Consider the following 16,817-nt stretch of genomic DNA (forward strand, 5'->3'; position numbering starts at 1 on the left):
TACGCCGACCTTCTGTTTACGTAAGGGTTAATTGACCATTGTACCTGGTGCTTTTTTGTGTTATGAATGGATGCCAGTGTGCTGATGAGTGAGTGTGCGTGTGCGCGTAACAGCGGCTGTGAGAGAGCGGAGAGGGAGTGAGAGACGAGCCAAAGGAAAAGTCGCGCGCTTGGTTCAGTCACTCTACTCCTGGAATCACAGAGCGCACACGCAAACCACAGACACGCACTCATTTACATTGCACATTTCACATTTCATCCCTCTTACTCCATTATGACATGTTAACGCACGCTGACAAAGAGAGAAAACCGCGGTTAGTTAGTTAAGACTAGACACTGTTGTTCTTGAGTTTACATTTCGGCGCACAGCAGCCGCACGAGGAGGGAAAACATGAAAGCGAAAAACCGCGACCAAAGCTTGACGGACTCCAGGGAGCTGGACGGGTCCTATGACCAACTAACTGGTAAGTTACGACATATTACAATTAACATGGATTGACTGTGTTTTGTGTGAAAAAAATATTTTCTATGGATGAAAAGATTCAGTATGGAAAGATGAGAGTAGAATGAACTTGGTGCGCTTTGGAAAATCTACAACCTGTTATCGAAATATTGGCAACAAATTCCTCCTCACTCAGTTCTTATTATAGGGACAACTTTGAATCACACTTGCATTGCGGCTCTGTATTATGTTTTAAAATCAATAACATTTTCTGACTATGGCCAATTTTCAAGTAAAACGCACATACTGAATCTCCTCATCCCATTGTTGCGTGTGTCTGCGCGTGTGGGTGCGTGTGTTGGATGATATTTGGCAATTGGCACGTTTACTCATATTTAAAGTTGCTGAAATGGCTGAGATGGGAGAGCACGTTATTGTTTCTCTGTTAATAATTGAAACTCTTTTTATAATTGGATAAATATTTAAGCTTTTAAGCTGCGTAATTTAATATTATTGTGTTAGTTTTGCCTTGCACGGCCTTGTAAATCATCTCAGGTTCGGGTGCGCTGTATCCACACTTAATGAGCGCGATGGGCACTTAAGGTTTCTATTGGCTTATAATGAAGCGCTCATTGGGGGCAGCACGTACGTACAGGACTTACTTGAGTAACGTTCTCTTGAGCTGTCTCCACAACATCTCATTGGTTTATTACTGCTTTCATTTAGATCATGAATTACACATTTTTCTCTTGTCCGAAAGATGTCTACAGCTGCGTAAACGCGTGATCACATGAGGATGGTAAAGGCTTGTCCAGACAGCTGGGGCCAATTCATTAACAGCTCAACAGTTCCCTCACATATCTCTTCATCTGAGGTTTCCTGTGCTGTTTTTGTATATTTACACGTTTTAAGCAAGCCTTTTATCACATACCCTCTTGGATTTATTCATGTTTGGGAGCAGCAAAAATACATCATTGTGATCTATTGTAGCTGCATTTTGTTGAGTTTTGTTTATTATTAGAAAACCGTGAAGGAGGCATACGCAGGTCTGTGTGGGTGAGTGAGCATAGAAGAAGCTGATTTTCTTTTGGCTCTTTGTTGAAAACTTTCTGTAGATGGAAGGTTTTGTTCCACTGAATAAAAGGGATCCACTAGACTTAGGCACAGAGGCACCGGGAGTCATGTCAGTCAACCCACACAGTGAGCCGGCGGACGCGCTTGGACAAACACGCAGCGCTGTACGGCTTCCCCAGACTACACTACACACTTGACTGGTTTGATCCCCTCCACTGCAGCTCCCTGGAAAGACAATTTGAAAGAGGTTTATATTTTCCTTTTTATAACCTTGTTTTTTTTGAGAGGCAAGGTTTGGAGAGGGTGCATTTAGACATTTTGTTTTTTGGCCAAGCAAGTGAAAGACTTGTATATGGAAATGTTTTAAGGTTTTTGTATGATTTTGAGAATGTTGTCTTAATAACTGTAGGCTTTTGTTCTTTAGTGTATAGTGTAAAAATAATATTTACCCCTAAACTAGAACTGTTGCAGAATGAGCACTATATCTTTCACATACCATAGTATTTATTTCATTCATTTCATAATTTTTGTGGAACAATATTTTTTCATACAGTTTCATCTGCTCAGTAGTAGTCTTCCTCAAAGTGGCCCTGTGATGTTGCTATGTGTAGTTAACTGATTTAAACAGGCTTTTTTGCTGTCTTCCTACTGGTTGAGGTGATATTATAGTGCCATCTGCAATCCAACTTCTTCAGGACAGTATCCCAGGTGTGTGAGAGTAAAAAAGCCCCTTCATCCTGGTTTATTGTTCTGTGGGGATGTTTCTGTTTTTCAATTCCCTCTTTAATCCAGCGAAGATGTTTGTTGTCCTCTGTCCCAATGATGTTTGCTCCATCCCAGCCCACAATGTGGTTTTCTCTTGATTAGAAATGGACGATTTAAGTTGTACCTGTTCTGCTTTGTGTTTTATTGCTTGTGCTTTCACTGTTTCCTTCTCGCAAAATCTAATGAAGTAAATTATCTGAAGACCAAATGAACCTCGCTGGGCAATCATAAGACTTTTGCATTTTAGTTTATGCAATAAGCGTAGTAATATACATTATAACAATACTTTGAGGCTCAATTTTCTGGTGCACTCTAGTGTACCTCGCCCCACTCCAAATCACACCTCCACCATCCCGCCTGTCAATGGGCTGTACTATGCCCACAGTCCACATGATATCCTATGCTTTTTAATAGCTCTGCCAGACAGTTAGAGGCAGATGGTTAGCTACTCATCGTGGCCAGGCAATTTGCTCTCAGCGTAATTTTAATGGGTTTTTTAAATGTGTATTGCATGGTTAATTGACTGTTCTCAAAACTTTATAATAGCATTGTTATTAGACATGCTAGCCTCAGACATGTTCAATTGCAGATAAGAAAATGATTTAGGATTATAGGTCTCAAACATGTGATGGTTACATTTGTATGTAACGAGAAAACGCATACATCGTGTGGGTCTGTCATGTAAAAATAGGTTCCTAAGCATGTTTTCTTGTGTGGGAATGAGAGGTGAGTCATTCTAACCTGTAAGCCGGTTAGCGCTGGAAGAACCAAGCTAAAACATGTGTGAAAGAGCAACGGGCTGCCCTTTGTCACTTAATGGTGGCGTGGGTGTTTTCCAATGAGCATTTTGAGTGAAATGTACCTCTCTAGGAATAGCCCTGTCCTATATGATACATTGTAGTCAGGAGATCTCCACTCTCTTCTGGCACTCCCCATTGAGTTTAGTTGAAGAGGAGAGAGAGGCGAAAGGTAATTATAGAAGCACGGTGCACTAATCTCCTCCACCACCTCACGAGCCACACTCAAGAGGAATCAGATCACCTGCACATTACACTCGCACAATGACTTCTGCACATATGCACACACAGGCATTATCCCTTTCTCATATTAAACTGTGTCTCTGTGGATGGTCCAGAAAATTATGTCAAACTACATCTGCTCCAGGGAAAAGTCAACTAAGTCTATCACCTTTACACATGTGGTGGATTCAAACACAATGTGCAGTCACTTTTGAGTTTGTTTTATTAATTCAGTATCAAATTAAACAGTAACAGTTGGCATCTTAATGGTGCACTGTGTAACTTTTCTGGTAGAACTCCATGGCATCTAAAGGTATCCTGCATTTATTCCATTCTATTACATTTTATTACTCAGAAGACCTTGAAAAACATACATTCTTACAGTGAGCAAGCTTTTCTCTCCATAGATCTGATCTGCAACTTGGCCTGGTAGCGTCATCTGCTTGTCTTAAAGGAGCTCAGTTTAATGACATACTGTGGAACATGTTATTAGGTTCATTTTACAGACTAAGAGTTTGTTTTCATACCTGACAGTTTTGACTGCTCACTAGCGGTTTTCTGCAGAGTGGTCACGTGATGTTGCTGTGACATATCGGTCAGCTGATTTATACAGGTTTTGGCGCAGTCTTCCTACTGGTGGAGGCAGGATGTTTGTGTAAAACAAACATCGCCGCTGGATTAAAGAGGCCACTGAAATACGTGCCCACGGGACTATAAACTGAGACAAGGGGGCTTTTTTACTCTCACACACCTAGGATACTGTCCTGAGGAAGTCGGACTGCAGATGACGCTGTCATCCTGCCTGCACCTGTAGGAAGACAGCACCAAAACCTGTATAAATCAGCTGACCGACACATCACAGCAACATCACGTGACCACTCTGAAGAAGACCGGTAGTGAGCAGTTGAAACTGTGAGGTATGAAAACAAACTCTTGGTCTGTTAAAAGAACCTAATAACATAAAATATCGGAAGACCAAATGAATCTCATTGGACTATACTGTGGAACACTTTAAACTTTAACCTATATTAAAGCATGTTAGAAATGATGATTCGATTATTATACAGTTTAGAATATTTTCTGGATTGTTAAAATGCATGCAGATGCATAATGGCAATGATTTGAGGTTAACATTTGCATAATAATAACTGTGATTGGGTTGTGGTAATTTTCACATTTGTATCTCTGATTCATTTTTTGCAGAACAAAATGAATGGACATTGGTGCTTGGAATGTACTAATTGCTGTATTATGCAGGATTCTGATGGAAAATGAAAAACTAAATTGCACAATAGAAATCATTTTGTTCCATGATGTGTTTTTAGATACTCGATGTAAAATATACCGGCTGCAGCTGGAAATACCTGCGGATGAAAATGAAAAAGAAAAAGAAGAAGAAAATTGCTATGGTTATTTACTTGCATCATCAAGGCTGTATATTATAATGAGACAGTTTAAGCATGTGCCTCAAAAACTGTCCTGGTTTGGTCACTAAATTATACTTAATCCACATTAATTCCACTGACACCTGCAGAACTATATTTATCCAATATCTAATTCCAATTATATTTGCAATGTATAGTTTTAAAAAATAGGATTTTGTTAAAAGTGCGGATAGAAAACCATTCCAGACTGAAATATGAACTGATAAGGCTCATACATTTCAGAACATTTAAGTTTGTTAAGGTCTAAACTACAACCAGATTTCCACAGTAATCATCCTGTTACCTACATAACTGCAGCCTCTGCAATATGATAATTTCTGCAACTTCAAATTGTAATTATGTTTTAATTATGATATATTGTGCAGCCTTGGTATGTATGTGTGTTGAGTTTTGTTCAAAATGTTACACTACCCATAACATTTTTTTCATGAATATAAAACTTGATCCAATTTATTTTTGAAACTTGAAGTGAACAGAGACTAAGGACAAACTTAAACCCCTGTGTTATTCAGGCCTTTTGACTTCTTGATTTGCTCCTCTTAATGAGCTAAATTGCCGTCGGGCTCATTGCCAGCTCAGACCTCTGTCTTGACCCAAAGTGGCACGGGGGGCGAGGGCAGAGGTGTCCAGGTGAAGGTCATTATCTGGTCATGATTTACAGCCTGACCGATGCTGAGCCCTGTGGTGAAAAACATAATTAGCCAGACAATAGCCATTCCCAGGGAAAGATAGTCTTATAATTGAGACTGTCAGAATAACTTTAGCCTATACTCACCTGCAGAAACGTGACAGTTTCTTGCAAGAGCCTGGGTAGCACTGGCTCTAATTAAAAGCCTTGATGTAAAGTGCTATGTGATGCGTTGGGACAGGGGTGACGTGGTGCTAGCTTGCTGTCGGATGAGTCTCAGGATAGGCCAGTCCAGGGTTTTCCTCAGGAAGCACCAATGATGAAGAATGACTCCTCTCCTCCACAGCGGAACTGCTCAGAGCGCTGTAATGATCTGTCACATAGCTTACATCACAGATACAATACACATAAAGAAGGGATTCAAAGTGGGAAAAAGTTCATATTAATGGTAATTTACAGTATTTGAAAATAATGGGATGACTTCAGTGAAAAATTACTTCTGCAGCCAACCAAAAAATGGTTGCAACCTTTTATGTCCATAATATTTTTTGTAATTAAAGCAGCAGTTGAAGTTGCAGTATTATGATGGATGATGTAAAAGCAGTAATAGGACAAATCTAGAACACATCTCTGACCGCAAAGACTGCAACGGTATATGGCAGTGAAGAGACTAAACAAGCTAAAAGTTGTGTGCACACCTTGCGTCAGCTGTTTCCTGTCTAGAGAAAAACTGTCTTTGAAACTCTAAAGTGTTCAAAAGATCAGAGCATTGTACTTCTTTCTTGATTACATGCAAAACTGTTATTATTATTTGTGAAATGTGGTGCAATAGTTCAGATAAATGCTTTCAGTGCACAAAAGTCTGGCGATAAATGACACAGGAGTCACTATCGTTAATCTACAGCAGCGTGATCCTCGCTGTGTGGATTTATGTAAACAGACACATGAGGATCTACTCTTGCCTTTGTGTTTAAACTGGACTATTAGCACTGTTTTGTAGTCTTAATGTCATTATTTGCAGAGGACAACTTTGAATGGATAATATGGAGAATTTTTTGAGCACTTGACCTTATAAGAGGAGTATTCTTTTGCAGAAATCATCAGCCTGGTAAAGAGCAAAAGTGGAAAATGACACCGCGAGTATCATTTACCATGAAGCTGCCCGTCGTCGGTGGTACTCTGTGGGTGTTGTTTGGCCTGTTTTAGAACTGCTGCCAATCATATAGCTGTAAAGCACAAGAGCCATCCATCCCACAGTCCTTTAATGATACTGCACTAGACCCACTTTAGCTCTTAGTAACATTTGCATCGGAAGTTTAAGTGAATTTGGTGTCATCTTGAAGAACTATAATGGTCTGTCCATCAGTTCCTCCCTCCATGCTCTCCTGCAGTGTCCCCACTGGATTTGGGCTTGACAGTGCACACTTAAGCTCATTCTCTCTCACTCTATAGCGCTATCACACAGCCTTACCACCCCCACACTCTGTCTCCGCATTCGCGTATCAGATTATATAATAACATCATATATATTTCTGTCTCTAAGTGTCGTCAGCCGCTCACTCATGCTCCCGTATCCACTTCCATTGTATTTTCATGACTGTGTTTTACATGCTACATACTGTACATGAGACAATGTATGAAGACATCAATACTTACCGTTTGTTCATGTGAGCTATAAAAAAGACAGTGCATCCTCAACACTAGATGTTTGTCACCATGGTAAAAAGATATTATCATTAAGTCCTCAGACAACTTGTTTTTATTTGTTATGAACATAAATTTGAAATCTACTCCCAACATCATATTGCACTTCTAACATGAATCGCAAGACCGGGAAGTGAACTACAAATTAACTTAGGCTAGGGGTGAATGATTGATGACCCTGAAAAAGAATCCCCCATAAACCTTTTATTGCTGTGATTACACATTGGAGAAATATCTAATTGTGAGCACTGAAATTAGATTTTCAGTTTAAGGCATGGTGAGGTACTTTATCGAGTCCTCATGAGGGAATTTCATTTCTCTGCATTTGACCCATCCTTCAGTTCAGCCAAGGCAACCTGTCAGGAGCAGTGAGCCGGAGCAGCCTGGGGACCTATCTCTGGATCTTGCCTTAAGACCACCTTAGCTGAAGGATTTGACCTATCTAATTATATTATGTTGTAATTGGATTTTGTTGAGAGTGCCCCTTTTGGAGGAGCATTAACATTTGATAGAAGACATATGAACACATATGAGTTTCAAACATGCTTGTAGAGGTCTAAACTGGTGTAGTAGGTTTTCAGCATAATAGGACATAACATGTCTTGTCTTAAACAAATTCAATGGTTACAATTTGCTCATTGTAAAAGTTGAAATTGCTATTTAGATTTTATTGAGATCTATCTTCCAGCTTTAGCATATGTTTTCATAGATCCCAGTACCACCCCAGTACCATAGGTATTACTTATGTTGCCAACCATTCCCAGGGTACCATTAGAAACCTAGGCATTCAAAAAATCTGCTTTCAAAAGTATTCTTTTTAAGATGCCATGAAATTCATCAGCTCTAGCTCCATTGTTATAGCGTGGTCTAAGCATGTTCCTAACCCTTCTCCCCCATGTCCGACTCTTTCAAGTCAAGGCCCAGCTGTAGCTTAATAGGAGTGGAAGCCACAATCAATCCTAACGAGTTTTAATCTTTGACCGAATCTACAGAGGGCCAGGCGATCGTTAATTAAAATAAGCCTCTGCTCACCTCTCCCTTTGGCCCTACATCCCTCCTTGGTGCCTAGAGGAGCTGAGGATGGAGAACAAAGTGGTGAGGAGCTATAGGTTTGGGTGAGAAAGGCCAAAGGCCTTCTAGGATGAAGAAATTATCAATCAGTGGCTAGTGACAGATCAGGTAGGTAGCAATACTTAGGGCTTAATTGTGATATTGGTTTGTCAGGAATATTTTTGTCAAGGGAATTTTGAGTGACAGAAAATGTGAGCGATTTTGATTGGGGCTTGTTTGTCTACTGTCAATCAAACAAACATCAACATTAAGAGTGCATAGTCTGCTTCCTTGTCTCCTTTGGATTCATCAGTATGGACTATGGATAAGAGGACTGACCAAGCTGTGTAAGTGTATTACAATGTAAGTGGTAACCCCAGTGCCCTTGCTTTGTCCTGTTTGACTTGTTGAAAGAGAGTGAGGGAGTGAGTCCTCTGTCATCAGCGGTTATCTTTGTACGGCTCAGATACAGACAGAGGAGCAGAGGATGCTGTGTGAAGGCTGTGTGAAGGGCATGTCTTACCACCAGGGAGACTTGCAAATCTTTGGTAAATCAAAAATCACATCTTGAAATTGGAAGGGATTGAATTGGAGGTTTGATTTCCATGATGCATGCATTAATAATGTGTTGTCTTTAGGCATGCCTGCAGCAAGTGTCAAAACTAATGTATTCAATTTGAACACATGAAGCCAAGATGTACTTCTCACAGATACACTTAGATTTTCTTGCTCAAAAACATAATGTGACATGAATAAAACATAATGTATCTTGAAAACCTTAATTATTCTCCATTTCTACACTGTGTTAAATCTGATGACAGTTAAAAAGGGAAAGATTGCTTTTTAATTATTGTGGCTTAAGGGAGCTCTATATTGTTTTACTTACTATTTTACTTACTTTTTGATTTGAGAACTTAATTAACAAAAGTAATGATGCCCCACACAAATAGAAACTTTATTTTGCAGAAAATAAAGACTGATCACTGTCCACCAACTCTCCAAATGTTTCTAAACTACATTAGACAATCAACAGAACATTTGAGTTACTGTAAACTCCAATAACTGTAGTAACTGTATATATATAGAGAGAGACAGAAGTCTCTGACCAAAGTTTAAAAAGTTCCTGCATAAATTGTCTTACTATCAGTTGTTGCCCTAGTGATTACTGTCCATCATTATTGTCTCTGATGCCTCTGTTGTGCTGCTGGCCTAAAATGGCCGCCTCCGTCACTGCCTGTGTAAGCCTGAGGCAGGATGTCAGAGGGGACACTTCCTGTCAGCTCACTCTTTATCTCTTTGGAGAGATGCTTAAGTCAGCCACATTTCCCAGCTAAATATGCACGCTGTACAAGTTTGACCCTTATTTGGACTTATTACATTCTGCTGGTTCTGGCGTGTTCACTGGTTTAATATGAGATGAGGTGCAGATGCTGAGCTGTGGATTTTGAGCCGTGTCCCTGCTTGTCCTGATTCTATTGCACTATGGTCTATTGGAGCAGTCTGCTGTTACACTGCTGAAGACATGCCAAATTGCACTCTTGTATATCCTAAAGATGTGGACTATAGTTCAACAACATGGTCGTGTGCATGGAAATCCATTTGCTTTTAAATTCCTCGGTGCACAAAACTCTCCCTGGGCCTGTTGGAGCTGAAAATCCATTTCCCCATGTGGCCCTGGTAAAGCGATTACTGTGCACAGCGACCTGACGCTCCATCGGGCTGTCCCCAAACACACAGAGCTGGCACCAGAATACTAACATAGCTAATGGACTGGACCAATCAACACAGAGCTAACGCTAACTCACACACACTCAGTCACATAAGCCTCTGACTGATGAGAGGGGGGACAGACACGACAGCAGAGAGATTGGACCGATGGTTCTGACAAAGCCATCAAACACAAGACTGTGCCACATAAGTTCCAAATGATACAAGGAGTGGCTGCTGTAAGAATCGCATAAAAATTTGTATAGTTTATGTCGTTTATGTTTTTGACATATATTCACCCTCAACATTCATATGAACAATTTTAAACTCTATACACCGTCACTAGAGACATTTGGATAATTTCAGCCCTGAAACTTCTAATCTGTGCTAAACAAAAGGTAAAAGATAGTTTATAGTCACTTAGGCTACGTTCAGACTGTGACCCAAACCCAATTTTTTTGCCCCTATGCGACCTGTATCTGATCTTTTAATGACAGTCTGAATGACACAGATCAGATTTCTTTAAATGTGACCCAGGCAACTTGGGTATGTGCTCCTAAAACTGATACATATCCAATATTTTGACATGCATCTTCAGTCTGAACAGCCAGGTCGCCTTCATCTGACGTTAGACTCGGAGTCTAGTCCATGGAGGGAAAGTGAGGTTAGCAAGTATATTTGGGGGGATCGCTGTATTCAGGCCAAATTGGAGGGGTCTTGGAGGGAACTGAGTGGTTTTTGAAATGATTGCCAATAAAATGACTGAGCACAGCTACAGGTGGTCCTGGCTCCAATGTCAACAAAAAATAAAGAGCCTGCGAGCCCTATACAAGGAAACTAAAGACTCAAATGACAAACAGACAAACAAAGCAGCCATGGACGTGTAACCTCTCCATTTTACAAAGAACTAAACTGTATTTTGGGAAACAAGCCCAGTGTTTAGGCTACTTCCGTAAACACTGAGCACACTCGCTGAGTGTTATGTCATCGTGTCCTTCAGTGCGAATGCGGCACACTTTGGGGGCGTTCACAGTGGAGATCACATATAAGTTGCGTTTAATTGGAAATGTGAAAGACCTCGCAAAAAAATCTGATTTCACAAAAAAATCTGACTTGAGCATTAAGCCCTGCAGTCTGAATGTAGCCTAAATGACATCACAAGGTGGAACAGAGCATTTTGAACTTTTGAGATGACAGACTAATAATAACGAATTACTCAAACATGTGCGAATGAAACAAAAGACAACTCCAGACAACTTTTGCTGAGATGACGTCGTTATAACGTGTCTTAAAGTGCACAATTGGTGGTTTTCAGATTCGAGAATGCTTTGACGTTCCGCATGGGGGCAAGAGAGAGATTTTCCTATTCATTACATTGCACTTTGCCAGGAAATTTCCAAAAGCTAAATTCAGAAATGTTGAACCTGGTATTCAATTATTCACTAAACCCAAGAACTGACTGTATTACAACATAATTTTGCAAATTAACTGTATTAATTTCATCTGCCTCTCATCTGTATTAATTAATATTGGCCTATATACTGCTGTGAGGTCATCTGAAACCCAGAAACAATCTATTTTGTGTAATAATAAATGTATTAACTGTCTGTATTGTGTGCAATAAACATAATGACTATAATGCTCTATATAGTATAAGAACAGAGGACACTTTTCATTAGTAATTGAGCTGAGCTTCTAAAGGGCAGTTATTAAAACCATGTCATACAAGAACTTCTGTAACGCATCCTTATAATTTCACTTCATTAACCATTTAATTTATGCATGCAGAGACTTCTCATATAGACTCACCAGCTTGATGTGTGGACTCAGTGAAATTGTATGCCTGAATGACCTGAAGGTATAGCCTTCTCTTCTTCTACTGAAGTCTATAATGAACGTAGTATGTGTAACCATGATTAAATTCTATAGCCCCGTGGACTTACAAAAGACTGAATACGTTATAGAGTTTAGCAGTTCTCAGAGAAAATCAATATGAAGGTTGATTTGAGTTTTATAGTGAGATGTTTTCTCCTAACAAGGGTGATACAAGGATATGAGAAGCCATTAGGGGGCAAAGATTATTAATGAGCCATGTGTTAAAATGGTGCTTTGAAATCTAGCGCGTTTCCTTCCTGGTTGTTCCTGTGTGTGGAGCTCTTGTATGTTTCACGATCAAACAGAGCTTTACTGTTGGGAATAATGACACTCTGGACTCTGACAGGGATAAGCACAGTTTGATTAAAGCACTCAATTAAAATGTATTTTCATGTGCATTAATATGGAGGTTTCAAAGAGGTCATTTCCAGATTAACGTGATGGACTCTCTGTTCTTCAGTCTCTTTGCTTCACATATGTAGTTCTGCTTATGATTTGTGTTAATGTGTTTTTAATCTGATTAAGTGCTAGTATGATGACTTTTATAACCCTTGCATTTAACATCAACATTAATCATACCTTGGCCTGTCACTGTAGTTACTATTTTGACTTATCGTTCCATATATAAAAGCTGGAACAATATGTATTTTTAGCTCAATATTTATTGTGGGGAATTTTTCTTTGCAACATCTGGGAGATTTTTGTTATTTTTGTTACAAAATACAATTAGATTTGAGCTGCAGAGGGTTGAATAAGTAACTTTTATGGCTAATTATTGTTTCATTCTTCTATTTATTTGTTGCAGTTCAGGCTTTTTAATGAGACTGCCTATTTCAAATTGGTTTACTGGGATTATCCTGCATTTTTGTTATAGTGTCAGTGGCATAAAGAAGTTTCAATCTCATCCTTTATGGTGGTATTTTTCTGTAGTGATAAATCTTGCTGAAATATTTGTTAGGGTGACAGGGCTAATCATACCATCAAGAAATATATATCAGTAGAGGTGGGAGTATGGATACCTTTTAAAAATATGTCATATTTGCTGCTTTGGATGTATGCAAATTTAATTGAACTGCATTGAGTATATTGTCTGTAATAAAAACTAGAGCTACAAAAAAGTTGAGAGTAAAATCTTCTAACGGTGATATTTCTACACTGCCTTTAATTGTATTGTTCATTCATTTTTGTGAATAAAGCTCAGCCCTTACAGAGTTACAGGCACATTTTTGAACATGACCGATTGCCATAATATTTTCTGAATTACAAACACATTTTGTAATACATTTTAGTTTTGGATCGATATCCGGGTCTCTAACACTGTTTGTCTTGTTTACCTTTTTGCTGGATGACTTGAAATCTTCACAAATTCATCTTTTGATTGTTTGACTTCAACAGAGCAGCAGTAAATAATCCGGGCACATCTTTTCATCTTTTTACTCAATTTCACTCCTGTCACAACCTCAGAATTGCTACCTTGGTTTGGCACAAAAGTTATACTTGGATGATTATTTCCACCGCAGACTCTAAGCTTGGGTTGTTTTGATGAAATTTTGTTTGTTTGACTGTTTTCATAAACTGTTTTATGTGTTGAGTAAAGTGGGAAGAATGGAGAAAGTGTTTTTGTACTTCAGCCAGTGCTTTATTAAGGTGCATCTTTTCAAGGAACAACACCAGATTTTAGCAAGGAAAGTAAATCTTATAATGCACTAATTTCCATTCAGTGCTAGACCTAGATCTATGGTGTATCTTTAGTTTTAGTGTTAGTTTAGACAATACTTATGTGTTGTTACCTTGGCATTTTGGTTTCTACACAAAGGATTCTCCAATACACAGCCTTGTGCTTTGTTAAGAGTTGTGTCTCCTCTTCATTCTGCTGCTCCTCAGAGAGGCAGAGGTGATTAGGCTGGAGGTGCTCTTAACAGCTGAAGCCAAAGTCCTCATGCTTCGATGCCTCTAACTCAGAGGTCTGAATTAATGTCTCATGTGTCTGGGAGCTCTTTAATACAATACTAGATTCACTCACCGTAACTGCTCAGGTTCAGTGAGATCAAATAATAGCAGTGTATTTATCAAAGGTGGGAAGAATAGCCACAAATTGTACTGAAGTATAGAGTATAGTGAAAAATAATAAATACAAAGTAGTGGTTCAAGAAATTTTTCAAGATTGTAAGTAAAAACATATTTATAGGAGACTCAAGTAAGAGCAATAAGAGCTGCCAGGTTTTAACATCTGATTGATAATTTTAAGGCTAATGAAAGTGGTAGGACACAATGTTAAATAATGCATTCATCTCATTTTAAAGGGGAGACCACAATTAAATGATAAAAAATATATATATCTGAAGGATCAGTGCTAAACTTTTATTGTGTATCAAGCTAAAAGTATGTCGTTTTATTTTATTTTATTTTATTTTATTGAAAAGTTACTACCCACCTCTGATACTTAAAGAATCAACTGTCCAAATATGGTTTTATGTAGCATCTTATTATCATGTCTTTGTATTTTACATTTGATAGGGAGGAGGTGAAGCGTTCTCACACTGCCCACATATTCACAAGCACATTTAAGACAGAACAGTAAAAAGAAAGACATAAGTTTTCACACGTTTTTACAAAGCAGATATTTCCCTTTTGTTCACAGATAGGAAAAGTACTTTATTTATCAAGTTTGTATGTTTTACTATAATGTTTACAACTACAACATCCTCCATATGTGGACAGTTGGCTTTTCCCTCCATTGATTTATCCAAAAATTTCCTTGAAATGTCTATACATATTAGATCATGTAACTCATTAACATTGTAATTTCCTGTGCCCCTTTAAGAGTGCACTGATATGTATTTAATGTGTAATTTATGCAGTATGGCAGAAGTGGAGGCCAGTCTGATCAGATCAAAGATGAGCGCTGTGTGAGGGGCCTTCGTGTGAGTTTAAAAGACAGGCAGAAATAGTTCATTTGAAGCCATCTCAAGAGGTTCTCAAGAGACGCCATCAAGGTAAAAATCTGGAAGCTGATACAAGCCCCCTTCCTCCCAAAGTTTGTGGCACTGAGCATAGTGTAGTTTTAATAAATATAGTGGTAGGAACTGGGTTGCATCATGGTTTGTGGTTGCTTTTTTTAGTGGTGGTGGTTTTCTTGATCATATTGCTTCAACACTGCTGCTGTGTCCTTAGGAAAGACATTTCACCTCTGATTGGTGGTGGTCAGAGAGGCCAATGGCACAGATAGGCAGGCTTACTTCTGCCTATCTACCCCAGGGCAGACAGGAGTAGATTACTACCATCACCCAATATGAAGTGAAAAAGTGATCAATTGTCATCTGAAAAAGTGAAGATAGAAAGCAGATGCATTGTATTTATTATTAGTAGTATATACACATTTTCCAGATACTTTCTATGAATAAATTAGAAAAAACAATGACTTTTATATCATTAAAAGCCCTATATTACGCAAAATTGACTTTAAGCCATGTTTGAATGTTGTTACCTCATCACAACATAGTTGCAGTTGTGCTTTGTTTCATTCATACTTCTTTGAGCATTATTAGTCTGTCTACTTCTCTTGTGATGTCATTAACAGCTACATTTTTCATTTTGCGTAGTAGAGATTGATTGATTGATTGATAGCATTTATATAGCGCCTTTCAAGATACCCAAAGCACTTTACAGTTCATTATTCAGTCACTCCACACTCAATGGTGGTAAGCTACTACTGTAGCCACAGCTGCCCTGGGGCAGACTGACTGACTGAGATGTGCAATTCCACAGCTGAAATTATCCTAATAATTCAAAGTGAAGTGAAGGTGTGTGAAGGTCCAATAACGTTCATTTGGATAATTTATGTTGTTAGGTTATTTTTTCGGACCAAGAGTTTGTTTTTCATACCTGACAGTTCTGACTGCTCACTCGCGGTCTTCCTCAGAGAGCTCATGTGATCTTCCTGTGACATGTCCAGTCAGCTGATTTATAAGGTTTTGGCTCAGTCCATAATGTAGCGAAAACCATGTTATCAGCTGGGATGGAGCAAACATCATTTGGACAGAGGCAAATACGGAAACCTGCCCACGAGACTATAAACCGGGACAAGGGGGCTTTTTTATTCTCACACACCTGGGACACTGTCCTGAGGAAGTTAGGCTGCAGATGGCGCTGTAATCCTGTCAGGTATGAAAAACAATCTCTTGATCTGAAAAATCATTTAATAACATGAAGATGTGTGGTCTTTAAATCCACAGTGCAGCACTTCCTGTATTACCACAAGACATCACAAGGTGGAACAGAGTGAAGAGAAGAAATCTGTGCAGGCTTTGTGTAAGTTACATTATGGACTTATGTGGCCATACCGGCTTGTAAAAGCCTGATCCCGTCAGATCTCAGAAGCTAAGCAGGCTGGGCCTGGGTAGTACTTGGATGGGAGACAGCTAGGAAGTCCAGGTGCCACAGTGGGGTGCCAGTGGCAAAAAACTGTCATTGTGTCCTTAGGCAAGACACTTCACCCACATTGCCTAGTATGAAAGTAGTGTGAGTGATGGAGGTGGTCGGAGGGGCCGATGGCGCAGATTGGCAGCCTCGCTTCTGTCAGTCTGCCCCAGGGCAGCTGTGGCTACAGTAGTAGCTTACCACCATTGAGTGTGGAGGGACTGAATAATGAACTGTAAAGCGCTTTGGGTATCTTGAAAGGCGCTATATAAATGCTATCAATCAATCAATTAAACATGTGTGAATGGAACACAACACAACTCCAGCTATGCTTTTGATGAGGAGACAACATTATAACACATTTAGATCAGAATATAGTGTAATACAGGCCCTTTAATCAATATTACTTTATTTGAATGTAGCCTGATGTCCTCCCTTCATAGTACAGGTGAGAGTGATCTGATCCTGCAGCTGTTCTGTGTCACCACCTTTAAGTCCCTCTGTCACCACGGGCCTGCCCCTATAGCACTCATGGAAACTCATTGTGGTGCTGTCTTTATATTACATCCTTATATAAATCTGCAGGTTATATCATCCCAGTCATCCAGTCATAATAAAGTCCTCTGACACCACACTGTGCAATTTAACATGTGTCATCACCAAATTAACACATGTTGATTCCCAGACAAC

The 16,817-nt window shown here is 39.2% G+C and overlaps 1 protein-coding gene and 1 pseudogene across 3 annotated transcripts in view; both read left to right on the forward strand.

The window, feature by feature from the left end:
* The first annotated feature begins 390 nt into the window (after positions 1 to 390).
* Positions 391 to 16,817, forward strand: part of LOC110157035 (Kv channel-interacting protein 2-like) — a 90,861-nt gene continuing 74,434 nt past the window's right edge. For 2 of the 3 annotated variants that reach the window (XM_020921282.2, XM_020921283.2), the window contains exon 1: positions 391 to 463. In XM_020921282.2, coding sequence (XP_020776941.1) covers positions 391 to 463 — 73 coding nt within the window. Of the gene's footprint in view, positions 464 to 10,611; positions 10,615 to 16,817 lie in introns of all 3 variants that reach the window. The other variant, XM_055163084.1, reaches the window with a different exon arrangement.
* On the forward strand, positions 16,038 to 16,154 carry LOC129411649 (5S ribosomal RNA; annotated as a pseudogene).

This window comes from Boleophthalmus pectinirostris, unplaced genomic scaffold (assembly GCF_026225935.1).
Source record: "Boleophthalmus pectinirostris isolate CB_2022bp ecotype Guang Dong unplaced genomic scaffold, ASM2622593v1 HiC_scaffold_5, whole genome shotgun sequence".
NCBI classification, from domain to species: Eukaryota; Metazoa; Chordata; class Actinopteri; order Gobiiformes; family Gobiidae; genus Boleophthalmus; species Boleophthalmus pectinirostris.